Source organism: Maylandia zebra, linkage group LG7 (genome assembly GCF_041146795.1).
Source record: "Maylandia zebra isolate NMK-2024a linkage group LG7, Mzebra_GT3a, whole genome shotgun sequence".
Lineage (NCBI taxonomy): Eukaryota > Metazoa > Chordata > Actinopteri > Cichliformes > Cichlidae > Maylandia > Maylandia zebra.
Window position 1 is genome coordinate 27739816 of NC_135173.1, and position 27291 is coordinate 27767106.

Below are 27291 nucleotides of genomic sequence, written 5' to 3' on the forward strand. Positions count from 1 at the left end.
CTACTATTTCCTGCTCTTTCCAGATGTATGTATAAAAATTTATTAAAGTGAACATTTTCATAATTGACAACAAAAATATCTACAATTTTATAACTAAAAGGTTTCATATTTTTATTTTCAATTAAACATTTGCATCTGCACATCCTGCAGGTCAGCTATTACAAACTGAGTTCTGGTGTGTTCCACAGTAGAGATTATAATCTCTTGAAACCTGTTGATGCTTTATCAGCTACCTCTCTGAATTCCCATGCTGTTTCCAAAGAGGATCACATGTGTAAAAACCTGCATTTGCAATGTTATTTTTGTCATTACATTACTTGATCCATCTTGAAGAATTTTACACTCGTTTCTGCAATAATCTGCAGTTGTGGCATGAAGCTCTGTAGCTCTGTTTATTAGATCAGGCCCATGGAGTGTGCTGGAAGCAACAATCCAGCCAGGCAATTGCCTGATTTGTTCCCGCATTAGTTAAATTCAATGTAGTAGGGCAGTTAGCAGGAGAAAGACTATGTTATGGTCCAAAAGTTTTGGATATATTTCTCATTACAGCTCAGCTGTGTGATGTATATGAGGTTTCAGGGCTGTAGTGTAAAAATGGCTTAAAAGGAAAAACAAGAGTAAAACTTGTGCTATTAATAACCTCCAATAACCTTCCTTCAACAGTATGGTTGGTACAGAACCTGGCGTCATCTGACCAGGATGTGATTGTCAATGCTCTACGCCGCCCTGCAGAGTGCAGCCTGAGGAGAGAAGGAATTCATGCCGTGGCCAAATTACTAAAAGATCCTCGGGGCAAAGTGTCTGCCTCTGCCAGCTCTGTACTGAGAAGCCTCGCTGCTCAGCCCAGACAGAGAAAACAGGTGAGGTGTGTGTGTGTGTGTGTGAGAGAGAGAGAGAGAGAAAGATTTTCACTGGGGTTTTTTGGGGGTTTTTTTTTCTTCTGTAAAAAATGTTACCTGCTAAATTGTCCTAATTGTTTTCTTCCTGAATGGCAAAAGGACCTTTTGATCCTGCTGTATATAGACCTGTGCATGGTGTGTGCTGCAGAAGCCAGTAACAACCCCATAACTGGTGTATCAAAGCCTGGAAACATTTTGTGCATCTTGTCCTTCTCAGGCTTTGGTCAGCTGTTTGGAGCTGCTGGAAGATGAGAATGTGGACAATCGAGTGTGTGGATGCAAAGCTTTAGCTTGTCTCAAGGTACAAAAAAGCACAGAGTTTATGCTATTATCCAAAGCTGCTGTTCTGATTTGATAAAGGTGACATTTAAACACCTGTCTGTATGCACTCTGTTTGGAGTGTATTATACAAAATGCATTTGTCACTGTATTCATTCTATTATTCCAGGCCAAAGAAAGCATTGATCAGTTGGTGTATCTCTGCCGGGCAGACAAGGAAGAAGTACGAGATGCTGCCAAACAAACACTGCTAGTGCTTGGTAATAATAAACTTCATATTATTTACAATAGAACAGCAAGACTAACTCTTTTCAGACTGTAGTTTGGATTTTATGGTTGGTTATACTCCATTTCTATTATGTTCATTTTACTCTGACATATTCTAAAATGTAATGATGCACTTCTGTGCAGACTGTCGAGGTTTGAGAATTGCTAATTGGATCCCAACTTATCTGTCTCAGTATTAATAGTATTTGACATAATGGTCACTTAACTGGGAGTAATATTGACCTGCACTATAAAATGAGAACCTTTTTTAATATGCCTTGATGTAAATGTTGAGAATAATGCACAAGCAACAGTAACGTGACTGTAAGAGTTCTGATCCATTTGTTTTAATCTGTTCATTCATCTATTTGTGGCATTCATCTACAAGTTGATAATTAAGGCAGACATAATGAAATCTATATTTTATTTTCTTCCATTTGTCTTTGACCGGTACAGATGTCTTTGGAGAAAATGAACATATCCATCCAGTCTTTTCCTCCTTTAATTTATTTCTTACATTTTCTTTGCTCTTCCATTCATGTTGTGGAGCAGGTGAGGAAGGGAAGATGGCCCATAGACACGTGGAGACGTCTCAGGACAGCATCTCAAGACTTTTTGCACCAGGAAGCATGGCCAGCACAGCTTTTTAACACAACATGCACACAGGCGGTTACAGCTGCTGAAAACAAAAATTCAGTGACAACACTGGAGAGTATAATGTCATTTTTGCAATGCTTTGACATGGTGTCACAGGAATATAGGGTATACTGTCCTCTTCAGCTACGACTGTAGCTAAAAACATAAAGAAAAATGTGTTAAATGCAGTATATATCCTGTCAGAACAAAACTCAAAGGGACAAACTCCAACACTGGCTGCAAACAAGAAATGCATCAGACGTCTTAATAATGTAAAATATTCATCTACATCATAAGTCAAAAGCTTTTCAGAGTCACCTTGTTTATAATTATTTTCCTGGGTCCACAAATGCGCAAAATGTTAAATCTTTATACTGTTTACTTACTGCTACTACTATTTCTTTGGATGCTCTAGAAAGCTGTGGGTTTTTACCAATGATATTACAGTCACTACACTAAGAGTCATATACCAGTGGGAGTTAGACTTCTGCTATTACATGAAAATGTGTTTTCTTAACGGGCGCTGCTGTCTCCAGCCTAGCTTAAAGGCTGCTTGGACTATCTCCCCACATGTCACTGTCAAAGTAACTATTTACTGTACTTCTACTTGCTTGCTACTGAATAGATCTGAAGCCAAGTCCAAATGATTTTTTTTTAAAAATAGGACCACATTATAGACTGCATATGAATGATGGACATGGTGATGTCAGACGCCACATTATGAAGTGTAAACTTTGGCATTCTTGCCACTGCCATGTTAGCTTTTTGGAGCAGGAAATTGCTAACTTTATACTACTAAACTCTAAGCTAACAACTAAGCTTGTTTAGCTAGCTGGATTTCTAACCTGCAATGCACAGGCAAGTCTGGTAAGTAGTGATAAGTAACAGAATAAGAACATACTAAAATTACATTTACCAACACTGCCACATAGATTTCTCAAGTGGTCTGTAGCGCATACTTTATTAGCTCAAATATGGCAGGTCCAGTTTAGTAACTCTACGTGGTGGACGTGGAACTTAAGCAGACATCTATTAGGTATAACTCCCTGTGCCAAGACAAAGTGTCAAAATGTAATGAACATGTCATGGAGGGTGACTGACAACCAGCCCCTCCCCCACTTATAGTTATTGCAAACCTGTTTATTTCTGCTCTGAACTGGGACATTTTAACAGGGGAATCTATGGGTGGCCTCGCCTTTAGAGCAAGCATCAAGTGAAGATTAGACAAACTACAGCTTGTGGAACGTCTGCAGTGATGGTTACCATTTAGCCTATGTTCTTTAAAAGAAAACTACATACACAGTGCCCATCAGACACTTTATCATGGTGTTGCTTGTAAATCTGCCTTAATGTTGCATTATTTGCTTACCAGAATTTGACATTTTTACAGATGAAATGCTGTAAGAAGCATTTTTTTTTTTTTTTTTTTTTTTTTTTTTGCAAAGTGTTCTTAGCTAACTGTGAAGCTATTAAAGTATATTTACACCTAAAAGCATGAATTAACATGTCTAAAATGAAGATACTGCTTTTTATGACACGATATTGAAACTGAGCTCTGTCAGTGTCAACGAAGTAAACACAAGCAACACAGACTGACTGAAGAGGTGCAGGATGACTTTACACCTGAACTTTTTACATGGTGTATTCTACATGGCAACACATTCTAATCAAATCTCACCAAAAACAAAGACCAAAGAATGTAACGCATGAAAAGTTAATGAACAGAACATGCTACAGTTTAAAAAGTAGTGTGTCTGTGGAGTTGGTAGATTAACTAAAGACATCAGCCTTCTCTGAGGCAGAGTTCATCGTGTGAGCCAAAACACCAAAGTCCAAGAGCAAACCTTTTTGCAAATACAAATACTAAAGCAGAAGTCGACATTCCTTCACTGAAGTGGAAATGCATACTAACTTAAATATGGAAAAAACTTTGGTTTGTTCTTAAAATACACATATTCTTGAATTTAATAATATGCATTTTTTTTGTATTTCATCACAGAAATGACTAGAAGATTATGAATGTAAGGATATTAAGGGATAGAAAAATGGTGTACAGAAATGCTTCAAAGACCATTTAATTGATTAGCAAAGACAGTTATGGAATATATCTTGAGATTTTTATTTTTGAGTGCAAAGGAGTGCTTACTGTCACCGTAAGCGATGCCGCATCACTGTGCATTAAAATAAGATTTTTAGAGGTTAACGCTTGAGAGCCCTCGTGTGTCTCAGGACATGTTGGATGAGAGCAGCACTTTAGAAAGCAAAGTATGTGATAGTATTATTGGGTTTTTTGTTATTAATGTTAATGTCATGGGAACTAGTTGGTTGGCTCTTTCAACAGAGCTGAACCAAAAAGCTGCTCAGAATTGCGTAATAAGGCTGATGTAGAGAGGGGCAATCTCGGTTAGTGCAGTGAAATCAGAAACAGACTATTACAAAAATGAAGTGACATCTAAACGTCCACTGTGCCTGTAGAAAGTGTGGATCCTGCTATTTATTTTTGACATGTACGCCTCACCTAAACATTACTGCAAACCAAATACACCAACTTGTAGCAGTGATTCCTTAACATTGGCAGACTTGGCAAGAAACTGAGCTCTACCACCCAAACAACTGCTCAGGAATAGAAAACCAAGATCCCACCTTTGAACCCGATCCGTACACTCCCCTAGATCGCAATCAGATCTGCAGGGTGTCATGGGATCCCTACAGAGTCTCTGTCCACACTTAAATTAGTTGGAGCTGTTTTGGCAGCTTGAGAAAATGCTACACAATATTATGCAGACCACTGTAATTCTGGCTGATGGAGATAGATATATATATAAAAATTGAGTTTTAAAAAATGACCTTTATTTTTAAAGCACATTAGTTTTTCAACAAACAACAAGGGGGAAAAGTGTTTTGTACTTGTGGATCATGCAGGTAATAATAATCTTTGTTTAGATACAGCATGATTCGGACACTGTACCAGGACACAGAGTCCAAACAAACATGTTGTGTAATGTACAGATGACACATATGACTGAAAATGCCAAAGTGTCCAAGTGACTTCAGTTCCTCACTTTAATGCATTCTTATAATAGTTTTACAGTGACACTGCTGATGCTAATGTCACTATACTGCCTTTTCTCATTTGCTAAGTACCATTACTGGAATTTAACTTGGGGCCTACAGCTGTATATCCCAATCTCATACTGTATGACACTAGTACTGTGATAAAGACCAGTTGGATTAACATTGACAGATGAGCAGTTATAGCTGTGCTATCAGATGGAAGGTCTTGAATTAGACTATCTTTGATCAGAATGGTGCAAGGAAGAGGACTGTCCCTCTACTGCCATCATGGGGTCATACTTGAGTATGTCTACCTGGTTTTGCAAAATTTGATTCCCATCAGCCTCAGCTGTACTCTATATTAAGCAAAGTGTAGCATACAGTTAAACTAAACTAATTCTGTTAACATTATACAGAATCAAAATGTTGACTTTGTAATTGTGAAAGTTTTTGTTAGCAGTTGCATTTACCTCAGAATGCTGCTGTGACTTTTGTAGTGGTTCAGTGAGGCACTAACTTGGCTATAGTGTCTGCAGGCCTGGTATTTTACTTTTATTGCTTTGTGAACTTTCATGACAATGTCTGATTTTTCATTGTTATATCAAACTCAGCAGTTTTAGTCTCACTGATGCTTGATGGCAGTTTTTAACAAGAATATTTTTTTTCCTTATGTGTTTCTAGGTTCCTAATGCACTACCTAATGGATTAAGTCCATTTAATCAAATTAATCCAAAGTTGTGAGTCATCGCAATGCATTCAGCGAGCTTTTCTCTCCTGATGGGAGTGGTCCCTTCCAAAATTAGACACAAGTGCCAGATCTTAACCCAACTGAACGGCTGTTAGAGATATTGAACCAAAATGTAGAGATCCAGATGCTCAAATCAATTTGATGGAGTATTGAAGCTGTTCTAGTTAGATGTATTGATCATGCATGTTACTATTGTTTTCCTTTGATTTGTCACCCATCTGAGATGAGTTGTGAGGAAAAGCCAACTAAAAATGTATTTAAATGGTAGGGATTTGGGCAAACAGATTTAAAACAACAAAAAAAAGATTTAAACTGTGGGACTTTGGTCTATTTTACTTCATGAAATATGAGCTGGATGTCACATTTTAGTACTTATAGATTCAGAAAAGAGAGTGTTTTACAGCTGTAGTTATCGTATGCATATCACAAATGCTGAAGGGAGGAAAAAAGGAGAAAAAAATGAAACAACTTGGAATTTCCTTCAAAGCATCCATAATGATCTTTGGTTTGATTATACAATTTAAGAAGATCACCAGAATGCACTGTCACTGGAATCCTGTTATAGAGTTGATGTCATGCAGGGAATCACTGTATATATCAATGCTACCACTGTATTTAATGTTCTTACTACACTGACTTCTATAGGACAACAGAAATCTACAGATGTTCCTTTTGCAATCAAGGCATCTCAGTTTTTAAGTGCCTTGATTTTTTTTTTATAAGAGATATGCAATAAGACAGAAATGAGATACTTTAAGAATGAAGAGAATGTGAAGTGATGAAATCCCATTGCAGGACACACATGTATGCAATTGTTTTTTATCAAGCTTGGGGAATTGTGAAACATTGTAAACAAATGTTTTATTTCTAGTGTTCTGAGATGTATTTTCAAACATTCTTGTGTCAAGTATATTGAAAAAAACTATTAAAACATTGTAAGATAGCTTCCTGTGCGATTGATCATCTTTAGATGAAGAGCTCTGTGTATCTGAGTGTTAACCCACCCACCACCACCACCCCACAAACACACACACAGAGTAGAATTTTAGCCATAGAACACTAAATTTTGGAGTGTGTGTGTGTGTGTGTGAGAGAGAGAGAAAGATTTTCACTGGGGGTTTTTTTGGGGGTTTTTTTTCTTCTGTAAAAAATGTTACCTGCTAAATTGTCCTAATTGTTTTCTTCCTGAATGGCAAAAGGACCTTTTGATCCTGCTGTGTGTGTGTGTGTGTGTGTGTGTGTGTGTGTGTGTGTGTGTGTGTGTGTGTGTGTGTGTGTGTGGAGAGAGAGATTTAAAAAAGCAGGACACAGTTACAGCTCAGATGTGGGTGTATATCTTCAGGATAATCATCCAAGTCATTTCATGTAATAAATGGAAAGCTAAAAGCTTTGCATATCTTTATTTTAGTGTCAGACACAAATAAAAAAAGTTAATATTTCCCATAATATTAAACAGACTAAAAACATTTCAGTTACATAACTTTTTCTTTGGTTCTAAATGAGCATGTTTTCATTTGTATGTTTTATTGAAAACGTTAACGCCTCGGGTTTATTCTCTTGTGAATGTCGCATTTCCGAGGGTTGTGAAAGCGTCCGTTTTCCTAACGTTGTGATAAATAGGCTTCACTGTATTCCAACGGGGCGCCCCTCCTGGCCAATCAGTGTGTCTGCAGCAGCTTCGACACCACCCCCCAGCGGCCGCACAGGCGCACTGAGCTTCCAACTGCCATTTTGTGGCAGAAGCTACTCTGCTAAAGCAGGAGAAGGATTAAAACAAACTGCGAAGAAGCCCGCATTTTTCCCTAGTCGGCTAAACTTTGTAGCACAGACTCTGTGCTTTCCGCCGAGTTAAGCAGAAGGAGAAACAGACTAAAAGAGGTAAAGTATCACTACTTTTCACATAAGGGGGGAGTTTGCAGGATCTTTAATCGGCCTCTAGGTGTCACGATGGGGCTCTGGGTCCGGGCAGCTCGTCGGAGAGTGTTTGTCTCCCTCTATCGTTATTGAAAACCCTGTCAAAATATGCTTAAAAACACAAGTTACAATAAATATGTATACATCCAGTTGTATTTCGTACGTATTTGTTAGAATATAGTCGAAGACATGTTGTGAATACTCCGTCGATTTGGTTGGAGAGTTTAGGCCAAGGCGTCCATTTTCTCGCTTCTTTGTTTCCCATTTTTGCTACCTTGACGACATCGAACTGGCGGGTTTAAGTTAGTTAACGTTAGCTTGTTTGCATTAATATAAAGTGTAACCCAGACAATCTTACAAGCACGAAATAATTGTTGCGACATTGGCGTCGTTTTGGGTGATCCTGTTCACGTTACTTTGAGCTTTAGCGTGTTGCATAACGTTTAATCAAATCTATATTTGGGGAAAAAGAAGCGAGATAGCTACTAGCGTTGGTTAGCAGTCACCGTTAGCAAAGCTAACAGGATCACGTCGACCTGACAGGCTTGAGGCCCTCTGTACCCAACGCCCTTAATACGTCTGAATGTTTCGAAGCAACGGAGTCTCGAAACGTGACCCTAACTAAGGTTTTACTCAGCACTTTCCTGACGCATCTGAAATACTGGAACCAAACTGATTATTGTGGCCCCTCGTTGCAAAGTACACACACGGAAACGCCAACTCCGAGGCAAGTGCGGGAGAGTGACGAAGCATTCACAGCAGAACGATCTTTGGCGTTCTCGAAGATCAGATGAGCATTTAGCGTTCTCCCAGCCGTCTTCCATTATTGAATGTTGCACCTCTCTCCTTTTTAGCCCATCACGACGTGCTCTGAATTGTCGGGTGTTGTTACACCCGTTGCCAGTTCGTCGCTTATTCTAAGCCCACCTAGAGCCTCATAGCCACAGATATATATTACAGCAGAGAGCTCCCTCTACGACTCGGCTTGGAGAGCTACAAAAATACAGCTATATAAATGCATTGAAAGGGGACGACAACTGACTGCTCCGCTCGGAGTGATTGCTGTTTTGTGGTAAATTTGTTCTGCTGTAAATGGAAGGATGTATGAAGGCCTTTGCCAGAGCCTCTCCAGTTTCCCACATTTAGCAAATAAAGACAAATGTGTCGAATCTCACAAACACATTTCAGGGATTGCCAGTATTCTAAAATCACATTGGGGTTATGGTGTGTGTAAGAGTAGTTACACAGCCACTACTTCATCTCAAGTGTATATGCATACACATCTCTAAATGTGTGGTGTTTTAAGGGTGAAAAGGGTGAATTTTTAGCACAGTATTCAGATCTAGGCACATATCATTTCTTGAGCTACTAATGCAATTTTCTCTGGACTGTGTGGTGTGTAAAATGTCAGCATATTTCAAAGCTGATTGTTAGATCTCACCCTTTGTGTACAGTTAAGGGTTTTGCTCAAGTTAAACAATTAGCAGTGATGGTGTCAGTTTTGTTTTTCTTCATTGTTAATAAAGTCTAGTCTTATAGAAGAATGGGGGAGGGGGGGTTAGTGCAGATTTAATGAGTCTGTTAGTACAAATTCAGCCTACCCTGAAACATACTGATTTATTCAGGCTAGTACTGGTAAATAAAAGATTTCAAGGGGGGGAAACCAGCAAATGGCAGTAATCATATATCGCTGATCCTTTATTCTAAGATATTTTTTAAACCTCTTTATATCAGATTTCACCATGATGTGTAACACTACATAGTTTTTAATGTTGTAGTGTGATCTTGCAGCGGCAGAGAGAAAAATACATGCTGAATGTAGACACTTTTAGTGCGAAACTTCTTTTTTTTTTTTTCCATTCATAGTACTCCTTCAGGTCCACAACCCTTTTCCCTGCGTTATGATGCAGTTTAAGTCACTGCTTGTGAATGTGCACGGAATACATAAGCATATAGTGCTGCTGTGTAATATATCCCTCTCCTGTCCTTCAGGTTGGCAGGGACAGTCAGGTAGCAGGCATTTGATCGAGCACAGCTCAGGGCTTTCAGCAGCAAAAAAAGGAGATCTCTGATACAAGAATCCTGCAGACTGCAGCCTAGTCGGCAAAGTCATGTTTAAGTCATTATCCTTTCTATTCCAGGTAACAGCTGTAGTGTTAAGAAAAAGTTGAGCCTTATAAGTTTCACTTTGTTCCCATTCTGAGAGTACAGCTTGATAGTGGCAGCATGGTGTTTGTTTTACATTTTAATATTATCCAGAATCTTAATATTGTACATATCCGGTTCACTAGTTAATGATATGAAATATTTGAATAATCTGTTTTTCACATTTTCATAAGTTCTGAAAGTAGATGCTATGCATACAGAAATCATGTTTTTATGTGCAATAATCCTCAGTATCAATAGAAATGGGAGAACGTTAAATCAGAAAAATGTCATGTTTTGAGATGGAAGTTTAACATGCTGGTGAACAGATACATGATCAAACTGTAACCGGCTACTGATTAGTTTCTTCTCCTTTGGTTTTTATATGGTCATAGTTTAGTCAACTTCTTGTGTTCAGTTGTAAGACTGTATACTGCTGTCCTAGACAAAATATGGCCCCACACTGCTAGAAAATGTTTGTTTCCACAACACAATATTTCAGTTCCTACCCAGCATGGACGGGAGGCCAACAGATGGTGTAGGGGTTGTGGATGTCCCCACCAAAGAGTTTCCGTCCATCCAAGCTGTTCACAGCCAGGATGCCATGGTGGCGGATCTCCTTCAGCAAGCAGCTGAGGCTGGGGGTGTGGTGGAGGGACAAGCTGGAGTTGTCGTAGAACAAGGTTCTTACTCATTTCATATGTAATTTTACCATTTAGCTGTTAAAAATTTTTAAAAAAGTATTCATTTGTAATGTAAACGGGGACATTTTGACATTAAAACAGTCAAAGGTTTTATCCAACAGGTCTGTTTTATCCAACAGGTCACGGGGAAGGAATGGCAGCAGCCACTCAATCCCAGCAACAGCTAATGGAAGGAGTTGGTGTGGAAGGTGGCACAGGTGTTGAAATGATGGTTATGGACTCATTGGATCCCACCCTGTTGCAGATGAAAACTGAGGTGAGTTACAGTTACATTATTTTGATTTAATAGTTATTTAAACTTAGAAGAAAAATGAAAATATTATGTTTTGATGTCACTTTAGTTTTAGATATGACATTTATTGAATTTAGAGTACCAAGCATGCCTTCCAGAATATGCATCTTTACCACAGTGCTCATTATTATACATAATTGTAGGTAATAGACGCTGCAGTGGGAGGATCATCAGCTGCGGTGGGTGTGGTCGGAGGTGTACCAGGTGGTGCTCACCAAGCTACTGTGACAACTGTGGATCAAACGCAGATAATCACCCTACAGGTACTTTTTTTCCATTTCATATTTGTTTTTTGTTTTTCTTGTTTGTTTTTGTTTGGTTTTTTTGGGGGTTTTTTTTTACTTTTATCCATTTGTGGTGTCAACAAAGCCAGTAGACTTTTAATATAGTTTTAATGAAGTTTATGTTTTCTATTAGTTAATGTTGTCTATTAGTTTCAGTAGAGTGCTGGTTACACAGTTGAGCAGGCGACACATATTCCTAAAACTAATGCAGGCCTGTCTATCCCAAGGCCATTTACTCTTAGCACTTCTCTCAACATTCCCGCCTCTCTCCACTGTTCTATCAAATAAGGCAAACCCACCCCCCCAGATTGGTGTGTGTGTGTGTGTAAAATCTCACTACTCTGTTGAATCAGAAGGCATGATTTCTGTTGTCCTGTCCTCAGGTGGTGAACATGGAGGAGCAAGCCGCGTTGGGCTTGGGGGAGCTACAGCTGGTTCAGGTGCCTGTTTCAGCCACTACTGTAGAGGCGCTTCAACAGGGCAATTTTGTAGACACTACTGCAATGCCTAAAGATGGAGACCCAGTTATCTGTCACACCCTTCCACTGCCTGAAGGCTTTCAGGTACACAGATGTACAGCTGTAAACTCATGCATGACATTTGAAAATTATATATGTACTATAGTCAAAGGTTTAATTTTTTTAGTCGTTTAATGTTAAAAATGATTAGTGTATATTCTTTAGGTCAGGCTCAGAAGCCTTTGTGTAAGAGCTGCTGCAAAGCTTTGGTCTAAATTGAATGTCACATTAATGTAAAGGCCACAGCAGGTCAAACACACCTTGTAAGAACACTTATTTATCACTTGATGTGTCATTTATACAAGCAAGCATTGGGCGAAATTATTCTTATTATTAATTTTTTTTTTTTTATGTGTTTTTTCACACTAGCCAACCATTGTGACCTTTCTTCACATTCCAAAAATTCAGTTTGTATCTATTTGGTTAGATCATCCGTGCCCATAGGTGATCATTAGCTAGGCTGCAGTTTATAAGTTGCTGAGAACAGTCTGCCAGCAACTAGACAAGAAGCTTATCTTACCAACTCGGGAAAACATGGTGCAGAGTCAGCAGAATTACAGCAGTCTCAGATAACCTAAAAATATTGTATCTAATAGTAGTGTTGCAAGAAATGATACTAATCAATATTGAAAATTACTATTGAATCAGATACTTTTTTACCACAGTATCAGTACCAACATTGTTGTTGCTTACTTGACCCAAAAATAATTGTTTTAATCTTTTATTGTGACAACCTTAACTATGTGAGATATTTTAAAAGCAACTAACACAAGAGAAAAGTTGAATTTAAAAGGGCAAGGTTAATATTCTCTGATTTTTAGGCACATTAGTATATGTGAGGGGGCAAACTCCTCAAGATGGGTGGTGACCATTGTGGGCATTTAGAAGTCGGCCATCTTGGATACAACTTTTGTTTTTCAATAGGAAGAGGGCCATGTGACACATCAAACTTATTGGTAATGTCACAAGAAAAACAATGGTGTGCTTGGTTTCAACGTAACTTTATTCTTTCAAGAGTTATTTACAAGTTTCTGACCACTTATTAAATGTATTCAGTGTTCTGCCCATTGTGTTGGATTGTCAATGCAACCCTATTCTCCCACTCTTCACACACTGATAGCAACACCGCAGGAGAAATGCCAGTACAGGCATCCAGTATCCGTAGTTTCAGGTGCTGCACATCTCGTATCTTCACACCATAGACAATTGCCTTCAGATGACCCCAAAGATAAAAGTCTAAGGGGGTCAGATCGGGAGACGTTGGGGCCCAGTCAACTGGCCCACGACGACCAATCCACTTTCCAGGAAACTGTTCATCTAGGAATGCTCGGACTTGGCACCCATAATGTGGTGGTGCACCATCTTGCTGGGAAAACTCAGGGAACGTGCCAGCTTCAGTGCATAAAGAGGGAAACACATCATCATGTAGCAATTTCAAATATCCAGTGGCCTTGAGGTTTCCATTGATGAAGAATGGACCCACTATCGTTGTACCCCATATACCACACCAAACAATCACTTTTGTTGTTCCAACAGTCTTGGAGGGATCCATCCAATGTGGGTTAGTGTCAGACCAATAGCGGTGGTTTTGTTTGTTAACTTCATCATTCACATAAAAGTTTGCCTCATCACTGAACAAAATCTTCTGCGTGAACTGAGGGTCCTGTTCCAATTTTTGTTTTGCCCATTCTGCAGATTCTGTGCACCGATCTGGGTCATCCTCGTTGGGATGCTGCATTAGCTGGAGTTTGTAAGGGTGCCATTTGTGAGTAGCTAATATCCACTGAAGGGATGTTGGACTAATGCCACTCTCCAGTGACATGCGGCGAGTGCTACGCTGTGGGCTCTTGCTGAATGAAGCGAGGACAGCCACTGATGTTTCTTCATTAGTGACAGTTTTCTTGCGTCCACATTTTGGCAAATCCAACACTGAACCAGTTTCACGAAACTTAGCAAGCAGTTTGCTAACTGTAGCGTGGGAGATGGGTGGTCTCGTAGGGTGTCTTGCATTGAAATCTGCTGCAATGACCCGGTTACTGCGTTCACCAGATATCAACACAATTTCAATCCAATCCTCACGTGTTAACCTCTTCGACATGTCAATGGCTGTGAACAAAGAGAAACTTGTAAATAACTCATGAAAGAATAAAGTTACGTTGAAATCAAGCACACCATTGTTTTTCTTGTGACATTACCAATAAGTTTGATGTGTCACATGGCCCTCTTCCTATTGAAAAAAACAAAAGTTGTATCCAAGATGGCCACCATGGTCACCACCCATCATGAGGAGTTTGCCCCCTCACATATACTAATGTGCCACAAACAGGACTTTAATATCACCAACCATTCCCATGTTATTATGGTGTATCCATATAAATGGCCCGCCCTGTAGAAAGTTCTAACATATAAAGAACTGAAGTGATCAGTGTCTTTAAAAACAATCAAGTGTCCTCTTCGGGTCTGGGTGTCATTAAACTTCCAGTTTGGGTGATATGACAGTAGGAGCATAAAGTTTGAGCTCCTGATCCTTTAGGGAAAAATACGTCATATATGTAAACCTACTTTAACTAGAAAAATTTGCATTTCCTGCGAAAATGCAGTGTGGATGCTTAAAGCTGAAGCTGTATGCAAAAACTAGCTGAAAAAGCTGAAAAGTTGCAGAAATTGTAAAAACTTTGCAGAAGCAAAAGAAGTTTGCTAAAATGGAATAACTTAGCAGAACTGCAATATCTTAGAGGAAACATAATACTTGGCAGAGATACAATAGCATAGCAGAATTTAGCAGAAATATTGTAACTTACCAGAAACATGATAACTTCTCAAAAATACAAGAATTTAGGAGAAATAGTATAAGATAACAGAAAGAATATATTTAGCCAAAAATACTTAAACATTACAGAAACACTATGATTTAGAAAAATAGTACAACAGAGCAGAAATATTGTGATTTACCAGAGACACTGTGATGAACTATGAATATTGTAATTTTAAATTAAGACTATGTTTTAGCACAAATATTATAATTTGGCAGAAATACTATAATTTAGCAGAAATACTATATTAAGCACAAATCCCATAAAAAGCAGAAATACTGTACTATGATTTAGTAGAAAAACTATAATTAATCAGAAATACTACATTTAGCAGAAATACTATATTAAGCACAAATCCTATGAAAAGCAGAAATAGTATGATTAAGCATAAATACTACATTTAGCAGAAATACTATATTAAGCACAAATCTTATAAAAAGCAGAAATACTATATTAAGCACAAATCTTATAAAAAGCAGAAATACTATATTAAGCACAAATCCTATAAAAGCAGAAATAGTATATTAAGCACAAATCTTATAAAATAGCAGAAATAGTATGATTTAGCACAATAGTAATAAGTTAAACAGAAAAATTGGAAAAGCAAAATGGACAGCTGAAAAAATGCTGAACATGCTGAGGTTCCCTCAAATATAGTAGTTAAATGACAAAAATCTGCAAAAAAATTTATGACAGCCACACAATTACAAATATGCACACATGAGGAAACACACATGCACAGAGAGACACACACACAAGATCCAATTCAGTCAAACAGTCTAAATATATTGAATTTGAATCTTACAATGAGATCATCCCATTAAAAGGCTTTCTCTCTCTCTCTCTCTCTGTCACAGACACACACGCACACACAAACACACACACACAGACACAGAGGGAGAGAGCTGCCGAATTTAAATCCACCAATCAGAGTGGCTGTTTACGTTTTCCCGCCAAAAAAGGTGCATCTTTTTACACACGCAGCACAGAGAGGCACAGGATTATTGCAGTCTATTTCTCATAGTGACGACTCCCCTCAAACAAATGACCATAATTTCCTAACCGTAGGGGCTAGAGCGGTCATTCTTACACCGTTTTGTTCAGAAGAGATGGGGGAATCTTCCAGTGTTTACAATTTATCATTAACATATGAATTTTTAGAGATATATGACATGGATGACTTATTGACTTAGAAGCCACGAATTCCCCAATATGCAAATTTGAATGGCTGAGGCCACATATATGATTGGCTGGCTGGGAAGCCGTGCAGGCCCTGATTTGTGGATTTGAATTCCTCAGCCCTGATATGATTGGCTGGCTTAGAAGCCATGAAGGCCCCAATATGCAAATTTGAATGCCTCAGGACACATATATGATTGGCTGGGAAGCCGTGCAGGCCCTGATTTGAAAATTCTAATGTCTCAGTCCTCACAGAGGATTGGCTGCCTGGGGACCTGGCAGAAATATATAGAAATACTATGATTAAGCATAAATACTACATTTAGTAGAAATACTATGTTTTAGCACAAATACTATAAAAAGCAGAAATACTATATTAAGCACAAATCCTATAAAAAGCAGAAATACTATATTAGGCACAAATCCTATAAAAAGCAGAAATACTATATTAGGCACAAATAGTATAAAAAGCAGAAATACTATAATTTAGCAGAAATACTATGTTAGGCACAAATCCTATAAAAAGAATAAATACTATAATTTAGCAGAAATACTATATTAGTCACAAATCTTATGAAAAGCAGAAATACTATGATTTAGCAGAATAGTAATAACTTACAAAATTACAAATATGGAGGCATATTGAAACAGAAATGCACAGAGGGACACACAAACACAGGCTCTAATCCAGTCAACCAGTCTAACTATATTCAATTTAAATCCTACAATGACATGCTGCCAAATAAGGGCAGGGTCCTCTCTCTCCCACTAAACACAAACACACACACACACACACACACACACACACACACACACACACACAGACACAGAGGGAGAGAGCTGCCGAATTTAAATCCACCAATCAGAGTGGCTGTTTACGTTTTCCCGCCAAAACAGGTGCATCTTTTTACACACGCAGCACAGAGAGGCACAGGATTATTGCAGCCTATTTCTCATAGTGAGGACTCCCCTCAAACAAATGACCATAATTTCCTAACCGTAGGGGCTAGAGCGGTCATTCTTACACCGTTTTGTTCAGAAGAGATGGGGGAATCTTCCAGTGTTAACAATTTATCATTAAAATATGAATTATTAAAGATATTTTACTTCTAATGCACCATAACTGAGTAGAGCGAAGCAAAAACTGCCTTGACTTGCCCTCAAACAACGCTTTCTAACTCTAAATCTATTTGGAGTATCGATATCATTCTTTCACCGTAAGAGACAGCAGGCTTTGGTGAACAATCATGGAAATTTTCAGGTCTCTGTGGAAATCCAACAAAAAGTTATGACGAGAGAAAAAAGTGGTTCATTTCCACAGTTTCAAAGCTGAAGAAATCTGAGCGAGGGACAAATTTCCTACCCTCAAACAAACGTAATTCATGGCCAAATGGTAATAGGTGAGAAAACAATTCTTGAATTGTGAGCGTCAGGAGTGTCTGAAGATATACCGGGACAAGCCTCATGTCTTAACTTTGCTTCGTTAAGGAGATATGACGATTCGAATATGCCTCTCATTACAGAAATGCAGCGGTGATTTTGAACAAGCTCTCCATTCACTTTATATGGAGAGGTTTTCTGACATTGTGTTGGTCTGAGGAGATTTGCCAAAATTCTATAAATCCCACAACAATGATAGTGACATTTTCTGAAAGCCAGCAAAAATACCTACATTTTGATGTATAATTTGTGGAAGTTGAGTGAAAATTGAGCAAGTAGCAAACAGTTGTTCGGACATGAAGAGAAGACTGCAAAACCTTCAGTGACACACTGGAAGCCAAGAGCATAGCAACGATAACAACGCATGTATTTTGTGAAAAATCACAATTTTGCAACTCAAAACTTTAAGAGGCATAAAAGTAAAACAGTAAAAGATTTGAAAAAGCTGAATCATACCTGAATAGCCCAATATTTTGTGAACATTTTAAAGTTTGAATGGTTGTTCTAGGTGAAAGTATGAGGAAGTAGTTAAGTTTCAAAAACAAGCAAAATTCAGCAGAATTTTGGAAGTTTCCCATTCATTTCAATGGGACAAATTAAAGGAAAAAAGCTTAATATTTTAAAAAGTATAATAGCAAAAAATAGCAAAAGTCATAGCGATCATTAGCAGAAATAGCAGAATAGTTTATGCTTAAAGCATCCACACAATAATAAAGAATAAAGAGAAACAGGAACTCAATAGTGTGGATGCTTAAAGCATCCACACAACTAGTTGACCACTGAACTCAAGAGATGGTATCACTATGCTGAAAGGAAGGCATACAAGAGTGTCCCACTTCAAGATAAAGGCCCTATTTGTGTGGGAAGAAGACCCTGATGAGAGCCACTTGGGGATGGAGGAACAGGATACTAGCAACTCAACTAATGTTCAAACCATCCTCAAAGAGTTAAGAGACTTCTGCCATGAAAACAGTACTGAACTCTGTGAAATTAAAGGTAAAATTGTAAAAATGAGCAAGGGAATGGACCACACTGAAAAAAGAATTACAGAAGCAGAAGAAAGAATATTGATACCCATGCTAGCTGGCTGGAAGCCAGGTTAATGACCAAGAAGGAAGGTCGAGTTGTGAAAGAATTCACAGAATAGAAGAAAACTTGCCCAATGTAGCTGCTTTTGTAGAAAATGCATTGAGGGAGAAGTTGGCTATTTCACATGCTATGGAGCTGGGAATGGAGAGCGCTCACCACTCTGTCGCTCTGAAGCTGCCATGTGCTGCCCCTCAGTGATCCATAGTGGCCAAGTTTGGCAGCTTCAAGGTAAAGGAAGAAGTTTCAAAATTGTCTGGCAGAAAAAAGGGGTTTGTTTTTCAAGACAGGAAGGTTTTCTTGGAACATGATCATGCACCAGAAGTGCTTAGAGAGAAGAAAGAGAAGTCTTTCAAGAGCTCGACAGGTGGTTTTGCTGTTTTATTTGGCAGGGCAAAGGACCCAAGATTAAACTTAAGACCCTGCAAGTGGCTAAAGACAAAGAACGTCTTTTCCTGCCAAATACTAGAGATTAGTTTAGGGCAGTACAGATCACAACCTTGACGAACATGTGTAACTCAGTCTGCACAGCACAGTGGAAGGAGATGGAAATATAAAGTCATATTCCATTACAGAACCTGCTCCACCTTAATGAATCCAACCCCTGGATATAAACATCTCTTAGGACTTAGTTCAGTGTGGTGAGAGAGAAGCAACCCAAGGAACTCTATAGACCGATACACTAGATAATATACGACCCTGAATTCAGCCCAAATAAAACTGATAGTTGATTTAAGAATGATATAGATATAGGTTATAGGATAAAAGACATAGGTTTGGTTAAATAAAACATTTACTTAGTGGGACCACTTTTAAAATGCTTTGAAGATTTGAAAGAACAAGGATTGACAAATCAAGACTTCTATAGATTTTCACAAAAATCGACATTATATGGGAAATGCGTTTAAAAAGAAAGATGTTGAAGCAGATGTGTCAGTTGTTTTTAAAGGTTCTCTTAATGGCATATAAATCAATTCAAGGAATTCGATACATTTCTAAAATATACCAAGGATTACACAAATTGAAAGTGTAAAATCATAAGAGCTATAATGGAAAATGTGAAAAGGAGGGAAATTTTAAAATTGAACTGGAAACTTAGGAAGACATATCAGTACCAGTGGACTTCCTCTCTGTCCTTGAGAGAGTAACTTTCTCCACAGAGAATTAACTTGCTGAAGATCCTGTGGTGAAACAAAATGCAAACCACTTACATATTTTCTTGGCTTTCCCACTGATCCTCCGGTACTGGACATACATTAGCAAGAAATTAGGAAAAAACATTTAACGTAGCAATTCTGTTATCATTTGAAACCTTATACTTTGGTTCCAATCTTCAAATTCTGGAGGGTGATGTAAAGAGGTAGTTGTTGAACGTTCTGCTGGTAAGCCAGTAAGAAAGCACTCACTAAAAAGTGGTTAACTATAGTTTCCCCTTTTAACTAAGATGCTGCTCACCTTTCTCTACTGGTTCATTAGTACTTAAGTTTTGGTGGGGTTTTTTTGCTTTCATTCTCTGTTTTGTTACTCTTGGTAATAATTTTGCACCAAAAGTGCATTTAACTCAATTGTAGTGCCTGTATGTTCTGAATAAAAACTTGAATAACACCCCCTGACTGAGCAGTTTGTGCCTTTTCATGTTTAGGTAGTTAAGGTTGGTGCTAATGGTGAGGTGGAGACTGTGGAACAGGAGGAGGAAGGAGCAGAAACGCAACCTGACGAGGAGGAAGATGAAGAGGTGGGTAACCAGCTTCTGGAAGAGGGGGAAGAGGAGCCTGTTCAGCCTCCAAATGACGACCCAACCTGGGCTAAGGACCCAGACTATCAGCCACCATCTGGAGTTGTTAAGAAGATCAAAAAGGTAAGAAAGGTGGTGGGATTGTTATTTTTGTAAATGCAGATTTAAGAGACTTTGCTGTACTGAAACTGAACTTGCTGTTTGTCCAGGGTAAAAAGAGTCGTCTGCGTTATGCTGAGGGAGACAAGGATATGGATGTCAGTGTCTATGACTTTGAGGAAGAACAGCAGGAGGGCCTTCTGTCTGAGGTCAATGCTGAGAAAGTGGTCGGCAACATGAAACCACCTAAACCTACCAAGATAAAGAAGAAGGGTAAGTAAAGGGCTTTTTCCATTAGCACCTACTCGGATTGATTTGACACCACTTGAGGCGGTACAACTCTGCTTCAGTTGTACATTAGTGTGTCATAGCTCCTAAATTGTGGAATGAATTACTTCCCCATGTTATGCCTTAAATCTCAAATTTATTCTGTGGTTTGTATGATTTGTATGTGTGGTGTATCTCTTAATTTATTGTTTAAACCTTTGTTTCATGTGCTTTATAAATACATTTAAATGGGTTTGGAGAATAGCACTGCACCAACCCAGCATAGCTGCATACTTATAACCACAGAAAGTTGAAATACACAGCATAGGAGGATCAGCTGGCTGTTTAGGCTACTGCAGCCATACACACCACTATGTTAGTGTGTGAATGAGATAAGATAAAATGACAACAGAAACCATTAATGAAAACTCGAGTGGCAATGTTACCAAACATAACAAGCCAGCAGATACAGCCTAAGGCTTAAAAAAAAAACCCATTAATATCTAGGTTCCTGTACCTTACAGTAATATACAGGAACATGTGACAGAAAACAATTATTAAATCAAAACTAGCTTTACTTAGCAAACCTACCCTACAGCCATGTGTTTTTTTTTTATTTGTTTGTTTGTTTTGTGCTGCAGTGATTTATATAAGTTCTTTAAAAATGATTCCCAAAATCTATATATGTACATGGGTTCATAATCCTGGTACTCTAGGGAATTGATATAGTAAGTTGATTGCAAGGATCCATCTTTGTTATGCCAAACAAACTTAAACCTAGTCCAGATTATGCACATTGACTTAATGAGTCTTGTTTATTTGTCTTCTCTGATATAAATCAGCTCTGAACGATCAAAACAAAAGTGATCACACAACAAGAATATGAATAGAGATGTACAATCAGTCCTAACTTAATGGTTCAGCAGCTGTATTTAACTGTTGAAACTTAATATTGTAAGTTAACACTGTTTTAGTTAAAGACGCGTGTCCCGTAGATGCAGCTAGCCCCAAATGCATTGCATTGTTTTGCTATACAAACACTGTTACTGAATATGAAATCTTTCAATGTCTTTGTTGTTTGTTAGGAGTGAAGAAGACATTTCAGTGTGAGCTGTGTAGCTACACATGCCCTCGACGCTCCAACTTGGACAGGCACATGAAGAGCCACACAGATGAGAGACCTCACAAATGTCATTTGTGTGGAAGAGCTTTTAGGACAGTCACTTTGCTAAGAAACCATCTCAACACTCACACCGGTAAACATGAATCTGTGGTGTCATTAAAATGTACAACGTTGTACTGTGCTGATAGTTCAATATTTTTTTTTCACACAAGTATGCAAGGATTGCTTACATTTTATTTATGCAGGAACTCGTCCACACAAGTGTACAGACTGTGATATGGCTTTCGTGACTAGTGGAGAGCTGGTTCGCCATCGTCGCTACAAGCACACACACGAGAAACCCTTCAAATGCTCCATGTGTGACTATGCCAGTGTGGAGGCAAGTTTATCTATTGTCTGCTTTGTGTTTTTGGTGTTTAAGTGTTTACCAAAATGTAACTTTGTGTGTGACTGTTGTGTAGGTGAGCAAATTAAAGCGTCACATTCGTTCCCACACCGGCGAGCGTCCATTCCAGTGCAGTCTTTGCAGTTACGCTAGCAGAGACACTTACAAGCTGAAGAGACACATGAGGACACACTCAGGTAAAGCCGACACCTTAACTGCTCCTCTCCTGTGTGTTTAAAGAACTGAAGGGCAATGAAGTGTTTTCTTTGGTGCACAGCTTTATTGATTGTTTTCATGCGAAAGAATAATAAATTGCTTCCCAGACTAAATTACTCAAGTTAGAAATGGTACGGACTGCTAGTACCCAGTTACTCCAATATTGGCATATGGGCCTCTTTGAGAAATGAGAAAGAAATGAAAAACATGAAACTGTAAAACATTGTATGTGCTCAATCATCATTCTTAGGAGAGAAACCCTATGAGTGCTACATCTGCCATGCCCGATTCACCCAGAGTGGAACCATGAAGATGCACATTCTGCAGAAGCACACTGAAAATGTGGCCAAATTCCACTGTCCACACTGTGACACTGTCATTGCACGCAAAAGTGACTTGGGTAAAATACACTGTGTAAACACACAAACACACATGGTACTTTACTTTAACTTGCTGTTTCTGCCACCTAATTTACTCTCCTGTCATCTGTGTGCTATCTTAGGTGTCCATCTTCGTAAGCAACACTCATTCATTGAGACCGGAAAGAAATGTCGTTACTGTGACGCAGTTTTCCATGAGCGCTACGCTCTGATCCAGCACCAGAAGTCACATAAGAATGAGAAGAGGTTCAAATGTGACATGTGTGACTACTGCTGTCGCCAGGTCTGTAATACAACTGATATTGTGTGACAACCAGGTTTTTCATATTTGTAGTAATATTATTGTTTCAGTTTAGTCTCAAGTGTGAATCATCTACTCGTGTTTAAAAGTCTGAGAGTGAGTCTGGAAGCTGAAGGCTCTGCAGTTTGATAGTAGCAAACTGTACTGGGACAGTATGGTGTTATGATGGATAACCACTAAAACTGTTTTTGAGGCGTTACCCCAACAGGTCAGCATGTATGGACACCGAGAATGAGATGATGTAGGATTTCGTTTTCAGGAATTTCATTATAGGATTTTTTTTCCCCCTCAATTCATACCATAGGTGCATGTACAAGGAGGCTGAGGGATCTAGCACCAGCAGCCACCAGTATTCTTGACTTCTCCAGTCATGGTGGACAAAGCTAAGAGTCTTAGCACAATGACAATACTAATTTAATACATCAATTAGGATATGAATTACCTTGATCACTGTATCGCTATTAACTTGACCATTATCGATTCCTGACGTCATCAGCACAACACTACACAGTGTAAATGAGACCATATGACCATACATTCAGCAGTCTGTCAACTATCTAACTGATGGCCGTTATTGCATGCATGATATATGAAATAATATTTGCTGCTAACAGTGAAAACTGTGTTTTCATGTTGCTGTGTCCAGGAGCGCCACATGGTCATGCATCGCCGAACCCACACCGGAGAGAAACCATATGCCTGCAGCCAGTGTGAAAAGACCTTCAGACAGAAGCAGCTCCTGGACATGCACTTCAAACGCTACCATGACCCCAACTTTATCCCTGCCACCTTTGTTTGTCCCAAGTGTAACAAGACCTTCACCCGAAGGGTAAGATTACATGTGTTTTTAGCTGTCACACATGAAGTGAAAGCTAAGGGTCAACTCCTAGGCCAGCTAGTTACCTGCAAGTCACAACACAGACTGTTTACGGGTGTGTTTCTTTTAGAACACCATGGCTCGCCACGCGGAGAACTGCAGCGGTGAGGTGGAGGATGCTGAGAATGGAGCTACAATCCCAAAGAAAGGAAGAAGAGGAAGAAAGAGGAAGATGAGGAGCAGGAGGGATGATGATGATGACAGTGGTGAGACGTGGACGCCGTTTTGGGGTTTATACAGGGCTGTGTTTTTCTGTAACTATGTTCAACTAGATTGTTTTGTGTGTGTTCATTCAGATGAGGATCATGCTGAGCAGGATGATGATGAGGAAGAGGGTGAGGGTGAGGAAGAGTCATCACTTCTACAGGAAGAGGAGGACCCAGAAAGCATGGAGCTGGACCAGGCTCCAGCCGCCATTCCTGTACCAGCCCCCGATGAGCCACCAGTCAAGAGGAAACGAGGCCGCCCCCCCAAAAATGCCCCCAAGCCTCCAACACCCAGCAAGTCCGTTAGAGTTGCTACCAAAACAACTGCTTCTGGTGAGCATTAAAATACAAATTTAAAAAAGAAGTAATCTAAGAAGAGTAACCTCTATGAATAGTAAAGTGTCCTGCTCCAGCATTAACGGGCTTTCTTTTTTAACTGTAGTGTCTGTGACAAATTAGAAATGAATGTATGCCATATATGTTAGTGATTAATAACCGTAGAAGACGAGTACTCTAGTAAACGAACCTGTCGTTTTTGATAGTGCTATGGATAGTAAGAAATATGTCTGTTGTGCTTTTTAGCTGCTGCCATCATTCAAGTGGAGGATGAGAGCACTGGGGCAGTGGAGAACATCATAGTGAAGAAGGAGGAAGGTGATGCCTCTGCAGCGACTCCTCTGGAGCAGGGAGTGGCCCTCACTGTGGAGGGGGTGGGGCTTGATGAAGGGGTAGAGACTGTTGAGCTTCCTGTGAACGAAGAAACAGCGGCAGCTTCAGCCAACGGAGATTTGACACCAGAGATGATCCTTAGCATGATGGACCGGTGAACGTAACACAGAAACGCACATGTAGCCGGACTATGACTAAAATTACTGCATACTTCCCCATGGCCTTCATTTCGTGCTTCATCCAATGGCAGCCGTTCTGCTAAAATGGCTTCCGAATGCGACAGCAGGAGCAGTCGTGCACTAAGAGTAGAAGCTGCATGTATGTGTTTAAACACAATGTCTTCACATCCCCGTGTGTCAGCCTGTATGCCCATGTTTCAGGACTCTGTCACACATCCTTCCGTGACCCTTACTGTACACAGATAATGTCAAAGCTAAAACTGCTCTCTGCTGTTAAATGCTTTTTTCCAGTTTGAATGTCTTTTCAATGGCTCTAAGTGGATTTAGCTAATTATTCATACCCAAAGCCACATCCTGTGCCAGTCTCTACCCACACACCCTCTCCATGTCTTTAATATGAGAACATTATTTGATGGAACTTTACATTCAAGTATTTTTTTTGTTTTTTTTAGAAGAAGAACTGTGAGATGTCCTGCTTGCAGTTCTTTACAACTATGCTGATTTTGCAAATTCCGTGTGTGTGAGTGTGTGTGTGAGAGTGTGTGTGTGAGAGTGTGTGTGTGTGAGTGTGTGTGTGAGAGTGTGTGTGTGTGAGAGTGTGTGTGAGAGTGTGTGTGTGAGAGAGAGAATGTAGCTTTTCCTAACAATGACATTATTGGTACTTTCAGATGCCATTTTTGCTTAGTTTTGTGATTTTTAATTTTTTTTTTTTCCTAAAGCCACATGGTCACCATAGTGGTGTTATTAGTCAGCTGTTTGTACACTGAGTTAGCAGAATGAGTCTTCCTGTGAGTAGGCATGGGGTAAGTGTTGACATCAATAGAAGTGAGTGATGATAGTTTTTCAGCCTTCTTGTTAAACCTTGTTGTGAACTGAAACTAGCCCCCAGTCAACTTATGTAAACTAAAACGATGAGACGGCTCATAAATGAGTTTGGCCATATCACACACGCAGCCGAAACTTCAACTGTTTCACACATGGGAGATATTTGTCATTCATATGTCACTCAATGTTTCTCCTCCTGTCCACATTTTTGAAGGAAAGGGTCGTACACGTCTCATGAAACCCCGCTGGTTGGAGAAAATGTGGATAATCCTACTTATACAATATCGTATTATAGCAGTGGTTTTTGAACACCCCAAGCACTTCAGCTAATCCCAGTTCTTACTGTAACAGTCATTATGCATTTTGTAAATCAGTCGCTCAAACACGTTCTTCATCTACAATAATCAGTGAAAACTAGCTGTGGCGGATGGAGTGCATGTACATACACATTTTAACACCTTTGAATGTTTTTATTATCTGAACATGTGTTGGGAAAGAGACAGCAAGGCTTGCATGTATTTTTCTAAACCTGAGTGTCCTGAGCGAAGGGCCCTCACCATCATGCTTTCATTCTACAGATTAGCATATGTACCCAAATCAACTGAATTGATTTCTGCCACCCCCGACTGTCTCTTGGTTAGCTTGTGTCTGCTGTGATGCATTACAGTTAAATTTTTGATCTTTCTGTAGTTGTCACTGTTTCTCTGCAGTTGGTTGAGTTCAATGCGTAGTGGGGCCAGTTTGACTTCTAGTGGACTGTAAGTTGTTGCTTGAAGACGGGTTTGTATCTAAAAACAGAAGTGACTTGGAACTCGTTTGTAGGGACAGAATGACCCTTGTGCAAATGCACTGTTCAACATACTGGATCTTATCTGGCCAAGTTGGTCCCCTGCCTTCGTCATCTCTGAGAGAAAGCTGCATTTAAGCCTCTGCGTTCAGTTCTTCATACATTTCAGTTTCTTCGTGTCTGCACACTCACACATTAGCCTTATTTTTGCAGTACATCAGTGGCTTTCAGCTATATGAACACTGAAAAGTAACTGCTAATGTAAGCTGTTTTCTGCCATTGCTGCACCATCCTCCACCATCAAGTTTTCCAGCTGGTAGTGCAGTGTGCATATCATATTTTAGGTTTTAGCTAAACTGCTTTACACTAAGACTGAACCAACTTGAGGTAATGGAAAAGCCCCATTGATAGAGCTGTTTGGCAAATTGCTACTTTTGTATTTCCATGTTGTCGTTCTCACTTCCACTCAGTTTCCAGGATTCCTCAAGATCCAAGTGTCAACAGATAATATGATTTGATTTCTCTGAAGACAGTTGAATTATGGATTATTACAGCCATAAGGTGACTTTAGCTCTTCTGTAATGTAAATGCCCAGTTGTGTAAAAAAATGAATCAGATTTGCACTGTACAGTTGTGGTCAGGCATCTTCCTGTGTAACAAGACAATGTTCAGTTACCTGATCTGTCATATTCATGTCCTGATGGAATGATTTGAGGTTATATGACTGTTCTGAAATCAGTGCGGGGTTTTGTTTTGTTTTTTTTTCTTGTTGTTATTTGTTTGTTTTGGGGTTGTTTTGTTTTTTAAATTCCATATTGTTTGTTTTTGCAGAAAAATTGAGAAAATAGTTTTAAGATTAAGTGTCCCCATTTTAAGACCAAGAAAACAAATGTTTGTGATGTCATTTTTGAAAATGAGAAATTGTACAGATGATGAAAATTAAAATCATCTTAATGGGCTTATGACTGCTGCATAATTCTGTTC

The 27291-nt window shown here is 39.1% G+C and overlaps 2 protein-coding genes across 8 annotated transcripts in view; both read left to right on the forward strand.

Annotated features, from left to right (window-relative positions):
* ripor1 (RHO family interacting cell polarization regulator 1) overlaps nt 1–6826 on the forward strand; it is a 61025-nt gene extending 54199 nt beyond the window's left edge. For all 5 annotated transcript variants that reach the window (XM_076886164.1, XM_076886163.1, XM_076886162.1 and 2 more), the window contains 4 exons: nt 664–860; nt 1117–1200; nt 1348–1438; nt 1998–6826. In XM_076886164.1, the coding sequence (XP_076742279.1) occupies nt 664–860; nt 1117–1200; nt 1348–1438; nt 1998–2095 (470 nt within the window). In that variant the 3' untranslated portion in view covers nt 2096–6826. The remainder of the gene's footprint in view (nt 1–663; nt 861–1116; nt 1201–1347; nt 1439–1997) is intronic.
* Nucleotides 6827–7571: 745 nt separating this feature from the next.
* On the forward strand, nt 7572–27265 carry ctcf (CCCTC-binding factor (zinc finger protein)). Of its 3 annotated transcripts, none has more exons than XM_012920470.5 (17): nt 7572–7761; nt 9790–9938; nt 10445–10625; nt 10748–10902; nt 11082–11201; nt 11606–11785; nt 19901–20116; nt 20203–20365; nt 21445–21615; nt 21728–21861; nt 21944–22064; nt 22334–22483; nt 22586–22746; nt 23411–23593; nt 23712–23847; nt 23938–24180; nt 24430–27265. In XM_012920470.5, the coding sequence occupies exons 2-17, from the start codon at nt 9909–9911 to the stop codon at nt 24672–24674; spliced, it is 2589 nt and encodes an 862-aa protein (XP_012775924.1). In that variant the 5' UTR covers nt 7572–7761; nt 9790–9908; the 3' UTR covers nt 24675–27265. The 3 variants fall into 3 exon arrangements, with proteins under 3 accessions (XP_012775924.1, XP_004556290.1, XP_012775925.1); XM_004556233.6 differs by having other exon boundaries at nt 7573–7761; nt 10766–10902; XM_012920471.5 differs by lacking the exon at nt 9790–9938 and having other exon boundaries at nt 7573–7761.
* The last annotated feature ends 26 nt before the right edge of the window (nt 27266–27291 follow it).